The following is a 23,363-nucleotide window of genomic DNA, read 5'->3' as shown; positions in this document are numbered from 1 at the left end:
GATAGTGCATTTATCGAGGAAGGTTATAGGCTATAAAACATCACGCTTTGACCAATAGGAGCCGAGCAGAGCGGGTGAAACCGCGCGGAAGTGGCTAGTTTAGAATATACGAAACAGCAGGACCACTACAGACAAATAATCATACGACTGATAATACACTTTTTCTACGATAGTACCGAAGCGCTCGGCCGATACCCAACCAAATGAATGTAACGAAACCATAGCGCAATCTATTTCGATCCCAACGCCATCTATCGAGGATAAAGACAACTTGGATTATTTATTTATACTCCGTTCGGGCATTTTCTTTGTACTAAAAGTTTAATTATATTGATATTATTTTTTTCATACCTTTTTACTATTTATTTACTTTTTTTCGATGAATTAAAACAATAACATGAACCGAAGTCGTGTAACGATCGACATAGAATTATCTATACTCCGTTAGAGCATTTTCTTTGTACTAAATGTTTTATTATATTGATATTATTTTTTTTATACCTTTTTACTATTTATTTACTTTTTTTCGATGAATTAAAACAATAACATAAACCGAAGTCGTGTAACGATCGACATAGAATTATTTATAAATAATTTATTTCTTATTTTTTGATTTTTGAAATAAAAATATATCTATGTCCTTTCTAAGGTCCTAAACTATATCTGTACCAAATTTCAACCAAATCCGTAAAATAGTTGCGGAGATTAATGGTATAAGCATAGAATGTTCGACGTGATTCTTTAATTTGACATAACTTTTTTATTTATGAACCGATTGACATGAAACAAACACTAAATGTAAATTTAAGCATCCCACAATATATTCGTGAAAACCGCATCCAACTCGGATCAGCCGTTTCTGAGATTAGCGCGCACAGACAAACAGACAAACAGACAAAAAAAAAGTTAATTACATTTTTGGGTTCGACATCGACATAACAATAACCCCTGCTATTTTTTTTATTTTTATTTTCAATGTACAGACAGCACTTTTCTACGATTTTATTATATGTATAGATGAAACATGCCTGTCTTGACACCGTTTGTCAAATAACAAGGATCTTTTGTTCATAAAAGATATTCTTGCCTTTGATTTTGTCCTTTCTTTGACTAAAACCAAAGTACCTAATTTATTTTAACATACGTACCTACACACAAGTTGTGTTTGTTTCTTGTTACAGAAAGTTATATAAGTTTCTGATTTTAAAATCCATCTTTTACATAAATATTGAATTTATTATATTGAATTTATTATAGCAATAAAAGTTAAAAATAGCAATCGCTGCTCAAAAACGTAATACGATTGTATACTGAATGAACGGATACCTACTGCAATGTTTATTCAGATACTAGGTATATTCCATTTTAAACGAATTTTGATTTCGAAATAAAAATGGCGTGTACATATTTTTTTTTATAAAAGTTTTTAATAGTGTCCATTTGAATTTCGAACTTTTTGTGTGTCAATATTTAGTGTCAACACTTTTATAATTACCTCTATCGGAATGTAAATATAATCCCCGTAAATGTTTACTTGGAAAATAATTTATTGCTTTAAATTTTAAATATGGAATGCCGTTGCCATGTTCAATCCTTATTCTTGCCCCCCAAAAGTTACAATATCCACCGAATCGTTCAAACCCTTTACTAATTTTCTTAAAATAAAATGTATTTTTCAAATAATAACTAATGTACTTCGAAAATTGCAAGTCATTGAACCAAAGCAAAACAGTATTTTAATTCATATAAAATACTCGTAATTCCTTTATTTATTCCTTTACTCCAAACTTAATGATCAGTTGCTAAAAAAAGGTTCTCATGAATAAGCAAATTATATAATGACTATACGTGATGCCATTGTACATAGTTTACATACAAAATTATAAGCAACACGTAGGACTTATTTATGATTCAAAATAAATTTAATCATATATTTTGATACGAGAAAAATATTCAAGTAAGGATAGGTACCTAGCTAAGCTTTCTAAGGAAATCTGCGGTACGTGTTTTCACAATTTAAGATTAGTTTTGGGATATAGTGTTTTATATAACATCTTCAAAATACAAGCCCCTGTTTACACAATAAGTACGTTACATAACTAAGTCTAAGACAGACTTAGGCTTTACATTAACAACATGTCGCTTGCAGACTTTATATTTCACTATAATATCACCCGCTGGGACACGTGCCATAATACAGAACACTCATAATCACGCTTCTAATACAATTTGGTAGCAGCAACAATAAAAAAATTCACACACTAAGTGGTTACTTTGTAGAGAACAATTATTATTTTGTACACGCAAACAGCAAGCTCACTACAGACAGCTACTCTGTCTAGTTACAATTTTACACCGCAGATATGTAATTACAATTACATTTGAAACTGGAAAAATAAAAAAGAAATTCTTTTTCAACAGTTGAAACTATTCCGATGACAATATTTTTTTTTACATTGGCATTGAACTTCGTTTCTCGTTGGCGGTTATTTTTAGTTTGAAATTGGAACATGTTCCGATGTTTGATTTAATTTTTATTCGCACTGCTACCGATTCAATGTCAACGTCTCTGGAAATTAAAATTGTAGAAATTTTTATATTTTTCATTTCATCATAGGGAACGTAACACGTGTTGTCGTTTATTCGAAGTATTTTTTTATAAATTATATTATAAATGTAGGTGACATATTAATTTCTTACAAAATAAATAGCAAAAACACTGTTTAATAAGGCTGCCCAATAAGGGTTGTTCCTAAGACCCTGCTCTTAGGACCTGCACTCTTACAACTGTACCTTAGCAGTAAATGAACAGTCCTTCTATTTTATTAATAAAATTTTGTTGCTTAAAATATTTTCAATAACCACTCTAAGATTTTTGTTAAGAATTAAAATGATTCGTAATTTGTGCAGTCATAATAATGCAGTTCTAGGGTCGTGGTATCGATAAGAAAGCTTCTAATCCGATAATTGCCGCGCTGCAAAGGGTGTGTAAGTTTTAAATATTATGCGCTATAAAACTCATTGTTTTATGAGTAACAAGTACCTTCTGTAACTCAATAATCTTGTTCTTAGGTATTTATTAGAATGTGTTTATGTTTTCAAACCACACTTGAATGATAAACTTTCCTTTAAATCCAATCAACACATGCAAAAGCATTCAACTAACACAACTCCCGGTTAAAATGTAGCACATTCCGGAACAATGATGGGACCGCCAGTATTCACAGTTGAAACTATACAGTGTCCAGTTTACGAAAATCTGTGTCAACTTTGCGTACGTACAAAATAGTGACAAAGCAAGTGTTACCTACGTTTCCCGGCTCTCACGTCGGATATTGTTTCAATTTAATACTTGTAGTTTAACAGTTGCAGTTCGAAACTCTGAAGCTGGATCAACTACAAAGTTACGGTGAGTACGGCCAAACAAAGTAATTCACCGAAGGCTTTTCCTTAACCGCTTACAGGAAAATCTGTTTGTTCTCAAATTATATTATCAACAAACAAGTTTTATGATTCAATTTCGTTATTCGTACGCTCCAGCAGTCGCCGACCAAAAGAAAAACAAGTCGCGTCCACATTGTATCCAGCCACATCTTCAACGTATTTCCTCTAACGCTGATTAAAATCTTTGTGTGGAACTTAAATTCCCACTGAGTTACACAATCAACCGGGCGAGATAGAATTTCAGACAGCTGATGCATTATACGGAAACTGGAATATGTAGATATTGATTACAAAAAAAAAAACAGATCGATCCAGATGTATGGGCGACGCGACCGCAAGCCGGCCGAGCTAAAGTGGGCTGTAGTGGCAGTGGACGGCGAGCAAGCCGGTGCGTGCAGGCGAGCGGTGGTCGCTAAGGCAGCGTATCGAATGCGCCCGCGCCGGCCGTGGACCTCGGCGAAAAGAAAGGACCGTATAGTTGTTAAATAATGACGATAGTTGCATGTTACCGAGTGAAATGCTCGTAGGGATGGAGTGTTCTGACGAGATGAGCACCTTACTATTTAAGAGCGGGTCGGCATGGCGAATGTCATCAGTTAACACAAGCTCACAGCCACAGGAACATCTCCGAAAAGTGGAGTTGTTCTAATCGGTTGCACCACTCGCCTTTCAAGTAAAGGTCTTTAACACACGGAGTCGTCTCACCCAAGCTCAATATGCGTGCATTCATGGTAAGCAGCTCGCGGGATAACTTAATTAACTAATTAATATCATTTACTGTTTGGCACATGCGATTGATAATTAATTTATATATTATATTAGTGTTCCTAATGTGATATTTTATACAGAGGACAATCAGCATTTCAGGAATTATGGAACTGAAGTGAAGTGTTCAGTGATTGGACTATCGTAGTGTGCCAAATAGTGAAAAATGTATACTTCAGTGACGTTGAAGTAGTGCATCCACGACATAATCAGTGATTGTGACTTATTAAATCCATAATAAGTTATTTTTCGAAAAAAAAATAAGTGTTTCAAATTCAAAAATATACAGCCTCCAAAATAAAACATATAATTATAACTGGAGTTCTGTAACGTGAAGGGTTTTCGAAAAAAAAATAGTGATTAATATTCAAATAATGGGATATCCATAAATCGATACCTTACTCAGTGATTTTTGTGCATTATTAGTTTTTTAATTTAAACTCGGAAGGGATTAGATGGGGCTAAAGTATAATGGTTCGATGGTTTCCCCTTGCACATGTGAACTTGAATTAATCGGGAATCGGTTGATCGCATTTGTTACTCAACTTCATAAACGCCGGTCGATTACTATTCAATTCGGGTTCGATCTTCATTTCACTGGTTACATGTGCACATGATGTGACACTTTACATGCGCACAATAAGCGGTGCGTGCATCTGTATTCTAACAAGTAAACGCATAAAGTGCGAACCGTGTACCGCCAAAATTCCGCGTATCCGTGCCCATTACATAATATAAATTATTTCACCTTGTTTACGACTACCGCATACGAGCCGTCCTTACGTCACTCCCATTCTACACAGTTTCAAATTTCAATAGATTCACTTTCGTATTTGTTATATTTCTTGCAAAACTTACTTGGCCCAACAAATATATGGGATAATTGTGCTTTGCGAATTGATAATGCTACGCGCTTCTCTGTGCCGTGTCAGTTAACTAGTCACTTCAATCTGTTATGAGCGGTACCTACTTGGATATCTTTTTCTCCGACTCGGCTAATGTGATGTGGTTAGCTAATGTGGTCATATTAACTGTCTTAAGCAACTGACGGTTTCATTTGGGTTAAGGGTTACACATAAACCTCAAAGTAAGATTCAATCTGTTTTCGTTTCCGTCGATTTTCGTTATCGTTACAAATCAAATTAGTTGGGTATACCAATGACATAGTCGGGTCATACAGTGTACCCACTTTTCCACCAGAACCATTATACATAGCTCCAAACTAAATCCTACAATCATTATGACAGTAAATTCAATCATAACATGTTTTGTGCAATCTGTAATTAAGTATGCATTGTCCCTTGTTACAGGTACTCGCCTGCGTGGCGCTGGCTTACGGCCGCCCCGAGCCCCCAGTAGGCTACAGCTACTCAGCCCCCAGCTCTGGAGGATTCTCTGGTGGCCATAGAGGAGGCTCTGGTGGACACTCCGGTGGCATCTCCCTAGGCGGCGGCCACTCTGGTGGCGGTCTTTCCTTCGGCGGTGGTCACTCTGGCGGTGGACTCTCATTCGGAGGCGGACACTCCTCTGGAGGACTTTCTTTCGGAAGCGGTGGCATTGGAGGAGGTAGCATTGGAGGAGGTAGCATTGGCGGAGGAAGCATCGGCGGTGGATTCGGAGGTGATGATGGCGGATATGCTGGTGGATACTCCGGTGGCGCTCTTGTCCAGAAACACATCTACGTTCACGTGCCACCCCCAGAACCCGTAGAACAGAGACAGCCCCGCATTCCTGAAGTTGCTCCTCCCCAGAAGCACTACAAGATCATCTTCATCAAGGCCCCGACTCCTCCTACCCCTACTGCCCCCATCATCCCTGTTCAGCCCCAGAACGAAGAGAAGACCCTCGTCTACGTCTTGGTCAAGAAACCCGAAGAGCAGCCCGACATCGTCATCCCCACTCCCGCGCCTACTCAGCCCTCCAAACCCGAAGTTTACTTCATCAAGTACCAGACCCAGAAGGAAGGCGGTATCGGTGGTGGTGATGCTGGTGGTATCGGCGGTGGTATCGGAGGTGGTATCGGCGGTGGTATCGGCGGTGGTGCTATCGGCGGCGGTATCGGCGGTGGTGTCAGCGGTGGTGACTTGGGCGCTATCTCCATCAGCAGCGGATCTGGCTCTGGTATCGGCGGTGGTATCGGCGGTGGTGCCGGCGGTCACGGTGGAATCGAAATCAGCGGTGACTTCGGTGCCAGCGGTGGTGACGACAGCGGATCTGACGGCCACAGCGGAGCCACCAGCTCCCAGTACGGACCCCCCGGACACGTGGCGGGACCCCTCCACTAAACGAATATTAGCATGGGTGGTAGGATACTAAGAGGAGTTATTTATTGCTAAGCGAAAATTATGCCAGTCTTCAGCGTAACAAATGGTCGCGGCTCGTACCCGCGACCTGGGAAGACGGACCGATCCTACCACCGCGCCACGCAGCGCGCGGCCGAACGCCCTGTACATAGTCACCTGCACCGCGTTCGCCTGCGAGCTACTCTACGACATAACACGACTCATCGATTATCTCATCATCGCCACTCATCTACTTGTTATTAGTGCACAGTGTTAATGTTGTTCGAAAAGAGGCATTTTACTGCGACTGTTATGTTATGTATTATAATATAGCTTTTTTATTTTTTATAATAAAACCAAATGTGATGCTTAATCTGTTTGTTGGTACCTAATGGGGAGCGGGCACACGAAATGGACGATTGCGTCACTTCCGAAAGTAGTCGTGAAAGGTAGCCCCGTAAGTGAGGGCGTCGGCGGTGGCGAGTTCGGGCTCGATCGGATCCTTTCTCGACTCGCTACGATTAGTTTCAACATAAAATCGAAATTTGAACAATCAGAGAGAAGTTACGCAAGATGTAACGAGTTCGGGCCAGCCGGCAGCTGGGCAGGCGGGCAGTGTGCTGCTCGGCACTCACGTGAGCTCAGCCCGACTCGCTCTCATTAATGACCGCCTTAATGGATCATACGTGTAATTACACTTTCATATAATTTAGTGGATGTCGGAACGGTTACGTAAACTATTCGTTTCTTCACACCGCCGCTTGAGCCATTAATATTTTTATGGATTAGGGTATTCCTACTCTTATAATTTTGTAACCTATAAAGTGTATGAAACGGGTTAAGTCTTTCGTAACAATTTTGAAAACAACCGGTTGCTTACTTTTTAATGATTACTTTTAATTTTTATAAGGCCTGCACCTAAGTTCATCAATCATTGGGCCGGGTTTGGCAACAGGTACTGATGTCGATTATGCTCTTTATGAGGGCTTATATTCTTCACAATTTAATTAGGCTATTACAAAAAAAATATTTAATGAATACTCACGGTTACATTTATAAAATTTTAGACACAACAGTTATTTGATCTCTTTGGCTTTCTACATTTTTATAAAAACCACAATCTTTAATAGAACCTTCACCCTCGAACTGTAACAATTACAAAAACGTTTTTGAAAAGATCATTGTCCTACTGTTATATTATAAAAAAGAAGAGTCATCCTAGCTTGTAACACTCGGAGATTAACTGGAGCATAATAATTTGTCTGTATATTGTATTACACCATCAATACCCACGAATTATCCGAGCCCACACAGGGCGAACTAAGCGTAAACTAGGGGGAAAACAAATAAATTGGGTAAAACAATACAACCTACGCACATAATGTGTATTGAGAATTCCTTTACTTCTTTATTCCCCTCTGCGATTTTGCGAAGATAGTATTCACCGGCGTTTGAACGGCTTGAGGGGCCTTGGATACTCGGAACAATAGTCGATATTTACGTGGAGATCGCAATAAACTTCTAGCTACCTTTCCCTGGCCGGCAAGAAATGACATTTTGTATTGGCAACCTGCCCAAAAAGTTACGTCCGGGCATATCATTGGATGTGGACTGTGGTTTGCTAAGTCGCTCGATACTCGCCTCCGGGACGCCGACGGACCACTGACATGGTCTACCAGCCAACGGCAATTGATCTTATTCAATACTTTCATTCAATAAACCCCATGTAAGTATGATTTACGCATGAAATGTAAGTAAGTATAAGCTTTATGGAGAGATTTTTGGAGACACAAACAATTTTCCTATGTAGTAGTGAACCTAAATAGTAAGAGAAAGAAGTAAAGCGATAGCAAAATGAAAACATGAATATTTTGCTTAACTATTTCAACTATTTCTTAGTATAAATTTATTGAAAAGGTGGAGGGAATAAGTTGCTGACGCAAGACTGGCCAGTTAATGAAGGCTGCACCTAACAAGCTTGTTACTCCGTCTATATTAGTGATTTATCCGGGACTACAGTCCACTTCTCAGATTTACTTTAAAAGCTGAGTCTGCTCATGTTGCTCGCCCAGAGGTGACATTGATAAATGGCAGTTTTTACAACGCTTAATCTTGCACTTATTCAGGGCGGTGGATTAAATGACATTGGAAAACATAGTGTTATGTTTACAAAAGGAAGCAGTAAGTCGCAAGTAGGTATTGTATATTTTTTGGATAGTGTAAAAAACAACTACGAATTCGAAAATAAAAGACAGTCAATTTTTTTATAACATGGCCAGACTGAATTGATTGGGCTTAATAAGTAGTCGAACATGGGTTTACTTTTACTTAGTCTGGCCATAAAAATACTGTTACACTTAAAAATATATTTTTTTCCTTTATTACAATAATATATGGCAAGACTATACAAATCAGATTAATAGTTAGATTTATTTCAAAAGTGTAAGTATTGGGATTTCATATATATTTCTAAAATAATTTTGCATTATACTTTATAAAAGTATAAAGAGTACGTATATTACCTGCTTATATAGAAATAATACTGTAATAATTTCAGGCATGCTTAAGTGGATTCCTGTGCGACTACTCGGGCTTAATCCCTCGGACTGGCATTGTAATTATTATTGGGTTTTCTGGAATTATGCCCGGTCTCAATAAACTCGCCATCCCAATGTCAAAAGTACTTATAACATAATTACCAGCCAGTAAGATTTAAATAAATGTTAACCATTGAGGGAATATACTCAGTAACTTATTTTTTTAGATACATTTGACACCATTTTTTTTAAACGTTGCCCCACACTGGGATTTTCTCCTGTGTCGTGGGTATGTTTACAAACATACAATTTCACATGCACATGACACGAAACAACAATTCATGGATCACACAAAGAGTTGCTCCGTGCGGGAATCGAACCCGCTACTCGTTGCACGGCAGCCAGTTGCCTAGTCACCGCGCCAACCGTGCAGTCAAAGACCATGCCTTCTCTTCTTGCGATTTCTCTTTTCTAGAGCAGGTTCATAGCCCAACAGTGGAGTTTTACGGACTGTTGATACATATATGTGTATGACGTAAGTTTTGATTTTTGAGGTTATTACCTAACAAGAGGCTCCATGTACGTATAACTGCGAGGTCGATCCAATTTTGAATTTTTGGCACGATTGCTGAGCACATTTCAATCACTGCCAAGATTTTTGGGGAAATGATACTTATATATTTTTTCGAATAATTTTAATTCTCTATATTACTGTTGTATGTGCAAGATGTAATGCAGTTGCACTCGCTTTCAATTAGCTCAGTTTAATCTACTTTCGAAATTAAATGCGAGGTAAGTCGATATTTCTTTTTTAAGTGTTGTATTATTTATATTTGTTTTTAAATGTTGCTCCACACTTGGGTGCTCTCTTGTGTGTCGTGGGTGCGTTTACAAACGTACATGTTCACATTAACAGGTTACACCTAACCCCGAAACAAACATTCGTGGAACACACAAAGAGTTGCTTCGTGCGGGAAACGAAACTGAATATTGATAATCTACGACTATCATTTTTAGATAATGCTTGAATGCATATTTTTGAGAATAGCCGTTAAACCCTTAGACAAGTCACATAAAGTGTTATTCGATTGAATAGAAAAGTATAATAATAGACTTGTAAATAGCTTTAACATAATTTTGTTGAATATTAGCGTCATCCCATACATACATAAAGTTTCGTATCCACTTATTGGATTAGCTTATATTTAGGTATATGTTATTTATCTAGAGGAGGTTTTCTTGTAAATATTCTTGTAAATAACTTTCCGTTGAAAATACTTCCTATAATATATTATTCTAGAATCGAACTTATAAGTAGTTACTCGGTATATTATCGACAGTAAATCTTTGAGTCTTACAGGCTACATGTATTGTTGAGTAACACGTAATCAATGTATATCGTAATTTACTTATTATTGTGACAATAACGGGCCATTCCCTTTCCATGTGTGGGCAGATATTACTTAACACGTTTATAAAGTGACTTGTAATATAGTAACACATAATATAACCTTTTAATCGAAATGGCAGACACGTGTGATAAGTGCAATGTTATATTCAGTTCCCATTTCAATAGAGGTAGGTAATGTTAGTGAGGTCAATGTACTGTAGGTAGAACTTATCTATACTAATATTCTAAAGAGGAAAACATTTGTATATCTACAGATGTTTGTAATGTGATCATTCAAACTACTGTCCCGATTTTTTTTTAAATCTCATTGACCAGTACGAAGTTACATTTTTACTGAACAACAGACCTTATTATGATATCAAGAAATAAACTGTCAAGTCACTAATTCAAAACGAAGTGGCGTGCTAAAAGAGCAAGTATCCTATAAGTATAGAACGTCAAAGTCAAAATCAAAATTATTTATTTCAAATAGATCGAGTAGATACTTTTGAAAGTCGAAGCAAATGTGACAATATTAAAAACAATATTAATAAAAATTTTCTAAATACTAAAAATACTCCTACAATACCTAATAATAACTTTTTACTGTCAGCCATTATGACAATAGAAGCAGACAGAATGGTATCAGTTATACCATTGGAGCAGCCTCTGGCTTGTACCCAACTAGGTTAGGGTCGGTATTGAGCTGGTTTGAGCTAAATGTCAATTTTTTCTCGAAATGTTTGGCCTTCAGACCTTTAAATTTACACATTGTTCGTGTTATGGTTCCTTAACAATGAGACCCTACTACTAATCAACTTTTTTATATACATATATCTAGTTTCTTTTTGTACCAAATAAGCATTTCAAATTAAATTCCTCATATTTTTTGTTATTATTAAAATTAAGATAAGAATTTCCTTGTTTTTAAAATTCCGTACCCAAAGACTAAAAACAGGGTTGACATAAAACGAACGTATTTTTTTTTGTTCTTTTTTTAATGTCTGTTTTTGCTATAACAAACAAGACATCATAATATTTTGCGGTGATAAAGTTAAGAAATTTCTTCATCTTTAATAACAGGTATAGTAATATCGGTGGTGTTAACGCTATTTTATCTCAAAACGAATTATATCATCACAACTATACAGTCCACTTTTCATTCATCTGAGCCTATCTAAGTAGGTATAACTTATTACTTGTTTCGAAACCAACTTTTCCCTTTGAACTTGGTCCAAAGTAACCAAAACTATAATTGCTTGAAACATAAATATTAATAAAATTGACAGAAGACTGTCCGTCTTTGTTATCAAGTGATTAATGCCTAATTTTGAGGATCATCTTAATTATATTTAATGAACTAGCGTTTGGTCTTGTTGAAGGATGAAATACTTTATATAGTTTTACATTAGGTCCATTGGTTTTTAAGGCATCTAATTCGTAAAATGTGGTCCTTGGCTTTAGCTTAGATTATTTATTTTAATCTATCTTTGTCAAGAGTGGGTACTTAGTCATGCAGGTACTAAAAATTCGATTGAATTTCAACCACTTAGTTAGGTTCAATCGTTTCGCCTTCACTAAGAGATTACGGGTCTATATTAGGATTTCGGAATTAAATAAAAGAGAGATAGAGAATTAGCTAACAAGTGCTTTGAGCTTGAGCTTCTTTTTGTATGACCTTTAATTCCTAGCACAAAGGAAAAGCAGAAAAGGAAATAAATAAATGCGGTGAGCTTTTATAAAAGCTTTACTTCTGACCATGAGTAACAACTATTGTTGTCAGAAAGTCCATCGCGTTTAAAGTGAAATGGAGCTTTAAAGTGCGTTGTATGTTCTTAACTGGAAAATTTTAACTGTATTTTATTATACTTATATATCCTTTAGGTCCACTGGCTAACTTGATTTGCCGAGGCGCAAAACAAATAAATTATTCGGACAGTTTCAATTTCGGTATTTTTCGTAGTCTATTTTGCGAGCTGCAGTTTGAATTTGGATTGCTCAGATTGTGTGAGACGGAAAACTAAATTAGCCTACAAAATGACGCCCAATAACTGATTGAACTGGACTTCAGTTGATATTAACTAGGATTTTGACTGTACATGAATAATCGTGCAACTCAAGAGTTAGAATTGCACTCCACATTTTTGAACCCCAACATAAATATTCTCGTCATTTTCATATCTGCCGCTGAAAAAGCCAATAAAGTAAATCCTATCTTTATGATTATTACCCTTTTATTATTTCAAATGTATAATCCTGCTTCAATCCTTTTGTCAGTGTCGTCGGCAGGTACACCTATAACTTTTATTTCAATGAAGTTTTAGTATACCATGGTAAGTTTTCCTTATCGCTGTCACACTCCCGGAAATAATACATTTACCCCAATTTCGTTCGCTTGCCGACTCGGTTTTTCTTTACATTTGTAAACAAGGACTCCTTTGTAAACGGTAATTCAGTTACATTATATATTAACAGATTTTTCTCGCTTGCTTCTTTATTTACGCAGTCATTTGTAACTCTCGGAACATTGTTAGCATTTATCCTGGTTTAAAGCCGCGTGTGCTGGCCGTGAAACGATATAACTGCTTCTATTTGAGAGAATGAATAATCAACCAGATGTGAAAAGTAATTGTAACAGTTGTGTCACTTTTTGACACCTTTTTTACGGCAGCAAAAGGATGTCAGGGTAACTGATACAAGCAAAGATATGATAATTTAAAGTTAATATGTATTTTTTGACCGTGTACCTTATTTTAATATCTTAAAACAATATCTTATTTTTCAGAAAGGCGACTTCTAAGAAGGCTTGTTCTATTGATATTTCCAATAAAGAAATCAGCCCACGAGTATAACTACGCTGTAGATTGTAAGAAAATCAAACTAGCACTATCTTTGAAGCTAGATTGTTGAAGTTGACGGAGGTCACCTTATTCTTCTGTTTGTCAAAGCGGCACCATCTGCGATGTTAAAAGACCGTGTTAAAAAGGTTTTATTCTGAAAGCTACTTCACCTGCCGCGCTATTGTTGGTCCAGTGCCATTCGCGGACAATGTATGTTGAACGTTCTATATATATGCTACTCTTACGTCACTAATAGGCTTTCAAATCTCACCGAAGCCCCATTCAAATACTTGAACCATCTGCCATTGGCTTCGTCTCATTCCGAAGTCAATAAGTTCCTAAGTACTGTTAAAGTACTTTCTTTTCCGCGTTTACAGTCTACGGATAAGTTAAACTTAACTCGCTTAATAGCTGTGATCGGGAATATCGAATGTAATTCAATTGACCAACAAATACGAGACTCACTGATGTAAATAAGACGCATCTTCGCTTGACTTACTAGACTTTAGACGTAACTGAATTTATCCACTAAAAGGACCAGAATTTTGAGACAGAAGGTAGAACTTGGGACTAGTTTGACAACTCTAAAATGTAGCTGTCCTATTCTGTCGCAATGTATTTAAAGATAGAAATACTCTAATTTTAGTTCAGTTGTACAAGAACATTAACACAAATGGCTCCCGTATCGCAACACTAAATAATGTCAATTAATTCGTCGCTGTAAAGCTCTTTTTATCTCTACGGCTCGGCATGATTCGCTTTACGTAATTAGATTTGTGCTAATTTGCTTTATATATATTTTGTTCTTACTAAACGCGCAGAATGCTATTCTAAAGTGAATTGAAAACTTTATTCTAGGCGCTAGTATTTAATAAGTAGCGCTTTATTTGTTAGCTTAAGTTTTTGTAGTCAGAAAATTAAGCATGTTTTGGCGTACGTCTTGACTTGTATAAATTGAGATAGATCTGGTGGGTGGGTGAACAAGTTTAACGACGTGAACCGCCACTCCGCACGCTACCCCCGGGGGAGCAGAAATATAGTAAAATAAATAAACAGAGCCGCCATATCTGCGTGTAGACACCCGGCATGCGGCACGCGGAACGAGCAATGTGTTAGTGCGTGTTGCTAAATTTGTTTTCTCTACAATTCAATACATTTTGAGTGGAACATTATTTACATACATGAGAAGTCGTGCAACTTCACGTGACAACAATATAGATGATTGGCGTGACGTGAACGCAAATCGTGGGAGGAAATCGAAAGTGGCGACGTCATGTTCACCAAAATTAGTTACATATTGCGGCAATACTTAAATGTGTTGTATATTTGCAGAAATAAATGCTAAATATAAGTGATGATTATGCAAATTTGTCACTGCGCTGCGTACGACCTGTAGACTGCTATAACTCATCTAGATATGTTTCATTTAAAGCCGACCGTTCATTTATCACATTTTATTTGTTTTGACAGTATATATTATCTATTGGTGAAATGTAATGTTTTATATCGCTGTGTATGGTTTTGTTGTGTTGTGCAAGAGTTATGATGAATCGTTATAGGTTTTATTAAGCTGTTATATCGCTCCACTTATATTAACTTAGATATTTATTGTTATCTATCTGTATTTCCTTATCTATTTCACTAGAACAAAGTTTATAAGCTGAACTAAACACAAGTAGCTTTCTAGTCCTTTAAGTAATATAACACGGAATAAATGTTTGGCATCAAATGCAAACAAATTTGTTGGCAGTTTTAATGAAACAGGCATCAAATAGAGCATGAAATGTTTCAACAAGAACTTTCAAAGAGTTTGTTTTGAGATCGTCAGTCGCCCTTCACGGAATCGCGGCTCGTTTGAAATTGTAACCTTGCTACATAAAAATACTTTGTATAATATTTTACGACTTTAATACTTCGACTACTTAGGTATTTCTCAAAGAAACGTTATAATTAGACGACCTGTTTGATTAATTCACATTTCGTTGTAATCTTTATTTGAATTCCTCGGGAGAATCATAAAATACTTTTAACCCGGCGTCATTGTGGTAGGAAAAAGATACATGAGCGTTGAGGTGGGTCAACATGACCAGTATATTAAAATTGGGATATTGCCATAGTTATGGAGTATATTCAAAATCTATGTTATTATCCAATCATAAGGCTATTTAGTTATTGAAAATAAAAAAAGAAAATAATATTTAAGAAATGTTTAATAAGGTTTAATCAACTTTTACATAAACTATCAAAAAAAGGAACAAAAATGAGATCTCTAATGTTTATAGCATATTCTTATTATAATTATCACTCTTTTTTGTTACTAATGGTATTTTTATAAGCCGCAGCCTCATATCTTTCTACTAAACATAAAAAAAACTAATTAGAATGTTCTTTATAGATGCAATCACTGCAAAAAGATATGTGTTCAGGACATATATATTTGAGGCAAGCTATCTATATATCTAAGCTATATATCTATCTTTTTGGCAGGGCAGACTTGACACCGTTTGCGAACATTGGGTACTTTTGCAGGAGGTTCTTGTGAAGACTAACATGATCGCTTTCTTCACCCTCTTTCTCATCACCTAAAAAGTCTTCCTCCGAGTCCGATTCCTCTAAAATTGACATAATGTGCCGGTTTTCTATCTCCTCTCGATTCATTTCAACTTAAAATAAGTATCTTATGACAAATATAAAGCAAAATGCAAAGAAAAAAGTGATGTAGTGACCAAAAATGTTAACACAAATGATTAATTGAAAATGTATAATAGTAACATTAGCTGTGAGGATGGGTCAAAATTACCTTTTTAAAAATGTAACGCGTCTAACTCCCAGTTGACTCGCCGCCGCACTGATTTCTCATCAAAAACGTTTAGAACACACCATTGACTCCAGCTACTGCACAGAACAGCAGCGTCGCACGAGCACTTACAAAAATATTTGAAATTTCAAATAGGCCGGGTAATTTTGACCCAACCTCAATGACGCCGGGTTAAGATTCTGTTTGGTTATTGAAAATAAATATAGATTTTTTAACCAGCCTATAGATAAGTGGCTTAGTCCTGTTTACTTAGGGAATTTTATTTTATCTATTCTATTTCACTTGATGTAGTATGATAGGTATCATCTAATTTGGTATTTGGAAATTTGGGTTAACATATAAGATTTCTACAGACAAAATTTTAACTTCCTGTCGTTAAAACTATTTTTAAAAAGACTTAAACGAGGACTTCAGGCTTAAACGACGAAGCAGTTCTTCAAGGCAAGTTGCATTCATCTGTTATCACAATGCACTCGCTCAACTAACAGATTTATCATGCATATTGTGTTACAAGTAACTGCAGCCTCCTAGCAACATGGACATTGACATATATATCAGCTGAATAATGCACATCGTTTGACAATACTCCATTGAGGCCATAGGAGAGGTGTACCATTGAAACTGATTGAATATAGGCACTCGATCAACTCCTGGCAGTTGCCTGGCATAATGTTCTAGCAACTTGAGAGAGATTAATATTACAATAGGTCAAAATACACTGATTTATGGGTCTAATAATAATTAACAATACGTATGTTTTCGTAGCAGTGACGTCTAATGTAATTTGGAAAAACTAGGTAAGAAGATACTAGTCAAAAGGATTTTTTAAAAACAAAAAGAAAATATTGCTTTTGTATGTGATCTAAATGAAAAGTTTGCATATAAAGAATATTTGAAATAAAATCCGTATAAAGACAAAGAGATCGAGAAGTTCAAAAAGAAAATATCAAAACAACAGCTAACCGGAATTGATATTTCAGACAGACCCAAGCAAAAAGGGATCATAATCCCGTTCTAAAAAGATCGAGTTTCCTTCAATCAACTTGATACGGTAACGAAATCAATTATTATTTTGCTACTAGAATTATTTTTTAGAGATTGGAAGTTTTATAATGTAGGTATACAATGTGATAGGCGTGGGACTTCTAACCCGTTAAGGCTGAGTACTACATCTAATTTTATCGACAAAAATAATAATATGGGGGGTTGAACCCCTAATTGAAAATATTGAAAAATAGTGATTTTTTCGGTAAAAATTATTCACAAATGATTTTTTTCTCACCAAAACATTATCAAACATATGAAAAAAGTAATGAATTAGTTAGCCAAGGTTATTAGCTACCGTCTGTCGTTTTTTTTTTGTTTCTACGACGCATACAACCTTTGATATCAAAAAAAAGTAAAAAGAATATTAAAATAGCCATAACTTTTAGGGGAGGGGATTCGACCACTTCGACCCCTGACTTTTGTCGATAAAATTAGGTGTAGAACTCAGCCTTAACGGGTTAGAAGTCTCGCCCCTATCACATTGTATATATGACGTTTGGTTGCATAGTTAAAAAATTTGGGAAACATATACTTTTAAATTGTTTATCAAATGATGATAATATAGGGAAACTAAGAATATACGTACGCGTAAGCATAATAAAGATTAAAATTCTGGAAAGACAAAAAGTGACTTTGTACGAAATTACTCATGTCTATTTGAACACGTTTGGTAATAAAACTTCAGTTTACCAAGTAAAATTAATATGTTTATGATAGATGTCTACTTTAGTGAATTTGTCACTGAGCAATATTATTTGATGGGGATTTCTCTGGGATTTTGGGAGTAAGACCGTTCAAAGATCCCATAACCATACCACGCTGGAGGATCAAATGATGGAAATCAATGAGAGTGCAAACTAGAATGATTCGTAACACCAGCCGGTTGGGTCTATATTTATTTGTACAGATAGTATTTACGATCAGTGACTTGGGATCCAAGATTAAGATTGCTATTACTTGAACGTTCGTCTATTAAAGTGATGGCTCTTACGAATCAAACATTCTGATTAGGTGTTGGTATTATTAATGTCATAAATCATGACGTTATTTTCTTTAAATTAGTGTCTATTTTTCTTTACGTCCAAAAGCAAAAGAATATTGTCACATCATCACCCCCTTTAGCCCCGAAGGGGTAGGGTCCCAGAGATGCATATTATACACCCACTTTTCACAATTTATGTCGTAAGTCCCAATAGGTGGTGAGCCTATTGTCATATACTGAGCACAATTCCAGGCTCCGTGTTACTACTGAGAAATTTTCGAAAAACCGAAAAAAGCCCATCGTCGTCATTCGTCCTACCCGGGAATCGAATCGTAGCTAATCAAAAATAACGTAAGAATATATTGTATAAAATATTATATTTTTCCTGAAAGTGCTACCGCAGCTCATCGATCAACTTACATAAAACGTGATGGAAAATGCACTTTAGTATTTGCAATTTCTAGCGAATATTCTAAGAAAACTTAGATGAAAGCGACATCAAGTGGTTTCATTAAATTATGTAGACATGAATAAGGTTCCCTTTGAGAAACTGTATTAGTTTAAAATTCATTAATTTACCTTTAGAGTAGGTGTAGTAAGGAACATAAGTGCGTTTCTATGTAAGATTCGATTACCTACTTACTTGTAAATAATTTTCAAGTATGATTAAACAAGTTAAACAGAAATGTAGGTATATTAATCTAATTGGTTGCTTATATAATACTGACTGTCAACAGTCTGTATTATAGCAATTGACATTTTAATGGAAAATTTTCTTAGAAAATGTAATGTAATAAACATTTGACAAGGTCGCTTTTGTTTTTGAAATCAACAAAACAATCAAATAAACAAACATTATTTGTTTGTTTTTGAAGTAAATATTTAAGGGTCCTTCGTAAATTCTGTCTCCAACAATGTGTCTCATGGAAATTACAAAATATACTTAATTGGAATCGGATATAATTAGAATTTTGTATAAAATACAGCTGTAATTTGTTATTTTACGAAACATTAAATTAGTTTCAACATTATTGTAATAGCAATCTTGTTTTTTCCAATTCCTATAGGATTTTCGGGAATTCCTTGGACGAAAAGACAAAATGGCCGATTTTCAGCAAAATCGATTTAGCTGTTCTTGAAATATTAATAGTGTCAGTAACTAACACACAACTAACACGACTTTCTTTTATGTATAGTTGTATATGTGTATAGATGTGCCATAATGTTACACTTGCGTATCCATTATTTTCCATTGTAGACACAATAAAAAAAATGGGTCAATATTTTAAAGTGTAACGATATCTATCAGTTTATTCTTTATTTAATGATGTTACGATATTAAAGTTCTGAATACATTTAACTAATGGCTACACAAAATGCTTTTATTTACACCACTGTTAGAAACATATATCTATTTCATAAAACTAACAATAAATTGGTACGTTGTTGTTAAATTTTACGTAGTTTTGATAAGAAATTCGCTTTTATTGTTCCCTGAATGGTCGTTGTTATGTAGTAGACGGCGAAGCTATTGCTATCAACTACTAAAATTAGTTTTTTTTCTGAACACATTTCTATTGCGAGCTAAGCCATATGGCTTATGAGACACACATTTATAGTCGAGTCTAATTACTATCTTGTAGCACTTTCATATCATTATGTAGAAGTTATAATTATGTATTTTAAATTGGACTCTAATTAAAACTTGTACCTACTAAAAGGGCACCAACTAAATCCATCTAAGGTCACTATGACATTTGATAATCCAAACTTTTTGGCTAACGAACTATTAATAATAGAGGGCGAAGTTGCGGGAAGCAAGATACCGTAACAAAACGATCCAGCCTTTGCTTAATTAGCACTGAAAATAACTGTTTAGTTAGCTTCGGATAACTTTCCTACAATAACTTTCCGTTTTGTACCTTCCATCGGTTTACATGATCTGTACCCTTAGTATGAGTTAGCTTTACGTTTAAAATAATCAAAATGATAGTGCGTTCGGCTCTCTGATTTGCCGGCCCGAATAAACCAACCAATCAGAGTGCCGAACGCGTTCACGTTTCAATTACTTTAAACGTATAGGAAACTCGTACTAAGGGTACTGCTGTAAAGGCAGAAAAGTTGATCCTAACATGTAGATACTTTATCGACGAGAAAACTAGATGAATTTAAGTTTAAATTTGGAGTTTTACAGTTACGTAATATGAAAAGTTTTACATGGAAACCGCTGTTCACTTTTTAGTGAGAATATTCGATATTGGTTAGTTAAAAAAGAGTATTAGTTGGATTCATTGTTTGTTACATTGTACTTTATATGTATGTATTGTAAGTAGCTGTTACAGGATTATTAAACGTTGGTTTATTAGGAATAACGTGGGGTCATATTCGGGATCATATGGGATATTCGGTTGATTTCAAAGTTCATATGTGTAGAGTGATTGGATATATGTAGTTACTATAGTATTGTGGCGTGTTTGCTTAGTTTAAGGATAAAATACATTTGTGAAGTTGCGGAATATCCATATTTTAGTCACACTTCAAAATAATTTCAAGTTAGTATAGTATTAAAATTAACATGTCTTGTATCTAGCTTACAATCTGCAATAAAATTCCCCAAGCGTTATAATATATTAAGCCCCACTTTAAGTTGGGATTAAATTAAACGCTTAACCTCACTAAAGAAATTATAATCTATTATGTACGTGTTAATTCTTGAACGTTTGCGCATTAAATATTTTTCTAGTTAATATAAATATCAGTTAACGTGGCACGATCAGACACTAATTAAATTTTATTCGCTGTTAAGATGGCTCGAGGAAATACCGGCGGAAAGAGCAGTGTAATTAATTAAAATTAAAAATGGACGGTTATTATCTACGGTGGCAAAATAATTGATTTCAATATACTGATATTAAAACTTGTTTTGTGTTAGATTTACCTTATTATAGCTCGTTTTAGAAGTGTGTGATTGAGTTTACGGTTTTAAAATTTCGGTGGCGATTTATTACCTACAGAGATAAATACTATACAAAATTACTAGATATATTTTTTTAAACAAAACATTGAACATGGAAAAATTCTTAACGTGGGGACATTAGGAATTTTTCCTGTGTCGGTGGGGGGTTTACAAACATACAATTTCACATACACATGACACCCAGATCCGGAACAACAATCTGTGGATAACACAAAGGATTGTTCCGAGCGGGAATCAAACCCGCGACGCGTTGCACGGTAGCTAGTTGCTCAGCCACCGCGCTAACTGTGCAGTCAAAGGTTTACTTATTTGAGTTTTGTCTGTATTGTTACAATAAAATAGAAAAAAAATATTAGATAATATTTGGAATTCTAATTCGGTAATATATTTTTCATTGTATCACGAACGAAACATAGCAACAGATTAATAATTTTAAATGACAAAGTTAATAAAATAATATTCAAATGCATTATTTTCAAAGCTAATAATTTTCTTTACCTATTCGTAGGAGCGCCCTTTGAATTAAAAAAGGTAAATATTATGAGTGTACTTATATTTTGTTTAGCTGACCCTTTTTCGGTGTGCGGTAACGAATCGATATTGGTACGTGGGTATCTGTGCCCTCGGGAGAAAATTGTTACTGAACGGATTCTGTAAAATACGGTGTCACGACTTTTCTAACGGTTACAATTTACTCTTATTGGGATATCAGATTGTGTTTATCTGTTTATGGTTTATTTATCTGTAAAGATTCATTTAAAATATGGAACTATTGTATGTTTTCTGAACAAATAGGTATGAAAATTGACGGGGTATGAAAATTACAAGTCTATTTAGTCCGTCAGTTAGGCAATGAAAAATACTAGACACGTTTTTTTTTTATTTTGTCATATAAGATAACAATCAAACTTTAGGAGTGGGAGCAAATACGTCATTGTTACGTATTAAACGTATCTAGAAGTGACGTCACGCGATATTTTAAATCAAAATATCTTCAAAAGTTTTTGTTTGCTTAAGAAAATAAAAAATACTTGTCTAATGTGTTAAAATAATCTACAAGACGGATATTAAAATAAAAAACAGTCATCTTATTAAGTATTGTCACTTAGTAAACACAAAATAAAAATAATACCTAAGCACTTGGTTGCTGGTTAAAATTGTTACGCTAATCTCATAAAAAGATCATAGTCGAGGTATGATGCAGTTTCCCTACTATGAAAACCTATTTAGTTGAAAACAATTTTCGTTTAAAATGTCCATTATGTATTTTATTTTCGGATGACGCAGCTGGAAAGTTATAGGAGGTCGGGGACATTGTTAACGACTCTTGAACCTCATGTCATATTTTCACCACGCGCAAAGAGGAGGGAATTTATTTTTTCCATCCGTCAGTTTCATGTATGGAGCCCTTAAATTATATATTTTCTCCATAAATTCTGTTATATTTTACGCACCATAGGAGATGATAACTTTGGGGTGTTTGTGTATGAATTGTTTATGTTTAATGGTGTTGCAGTATTGGTCGTGTAAGTAGCCTTATGGTGTTTTTAATTTTAGTCAATTTAATGTTTATGAATTACGAAACAAAAAGTGGGTTGCGTTAGGAAGAAAGTTGCGTTAGGTATTGATCAGTTTGAGTTTGGTACGGTACTTAATTTGTATGAAACTCGCCTCGTATTAAAATGAATGTCAATTTCCTTGGCCATCGCATTACCAGTGGCCGGCACGAACTGTTTCCCTAATTCGCTTTTTGCTTTGTTTCGTTGCATGAAATGAAAATTAACGAATTCTCCTGCAAAATCTAGAAATTGTCGTTCAACTAAGCTGAGCGTCTACTTTTTAATACCTTTAGGCATACGTTTAAACCTACCACTGAGATTTATATGTAATCTTGTTTAAAATTGAAAATGAAATCGATTGATAATAATTTTATTATAATAAATGCATGAAGTGACTTCAAAGTAAAATTTGGTAGTTAGATAAATAGGTCGGGCGGCATGTTAGGCCTGGCCTAATTCCAGAGAGCCAAGCTTATCTGTTTGTTTGTGATGACCGTGTTGACTATGTTACAACATCGAGAGGAACCGACTATTGGCTAGCGACTAGAGCTCGGTCAACAGTCGCCAGCACTGCTATAGTTGACTCGAAAAACATTTTCTTGATTGCGCTGTTAGTTTAGTGCTATTGAGGTACTACGGACTTGATTCCTCGTTTAAGGAACAGACGGCTTTTAACATTTAATTGCACGAAGAATAGAATCGTTGTTTTTCTTCTGAAATAA

General features: G+C 35.3%; 2 protein-coding genes across 5 annotated transcripts in view; one reads left to right on the top strand and one right to left on the bottom strand.

The window, feature by feature from the left end:
• Positions 1-23,363, bottom strand: part of LOC118269055 (frequenin-1) — a 194,726-nt gene that overhangs the window by 71,593 nt on the left and 99,770 nt on the right. The gene's annotated exons all lie outside the window — the stretch shown is intronic.
• LOC118268908 (keratin, type I cytoskeletal 10) lies at positions 3,964-6,864 on the top strand. Its single transcript, XM_035583751.2, has 2 exons — positions 3,964-4,175; positions 5,520-6,864. Exons 1-2 carry the CDS (start codon positions 4,161-4,163, stop codon positions 6,492-6,494), a joined length of 990 nt encoding a protein of 329 aa, XP_035439644.1. The 5' UTR covers positions 3,964-4,160; the 3' UTR covers positions 6,495-6,864.

The sequence above is a fragment of the Spodoptera frugiperda genome, chromosome 25 (assembly GCF_023101765.2).
Source record: "Spodoptera frugiperda isolate SF20-4 chromosome 25, AGI-APGP_CSIRO_Sfru_2.0, whole genome shotgun sequence".
Lineage (NCBI taxonomy): Eukaryota > Metazoa > Arthropoda > Insecta > Lepidoptera > Noctuidae > Spodoptera > Spodoptera frugiperda.
The sequence above is the reverse complement of the archived record's forward strand: the minus strand, read 5'-3'. Positions and strand labels throughout refer to the sequence as shown.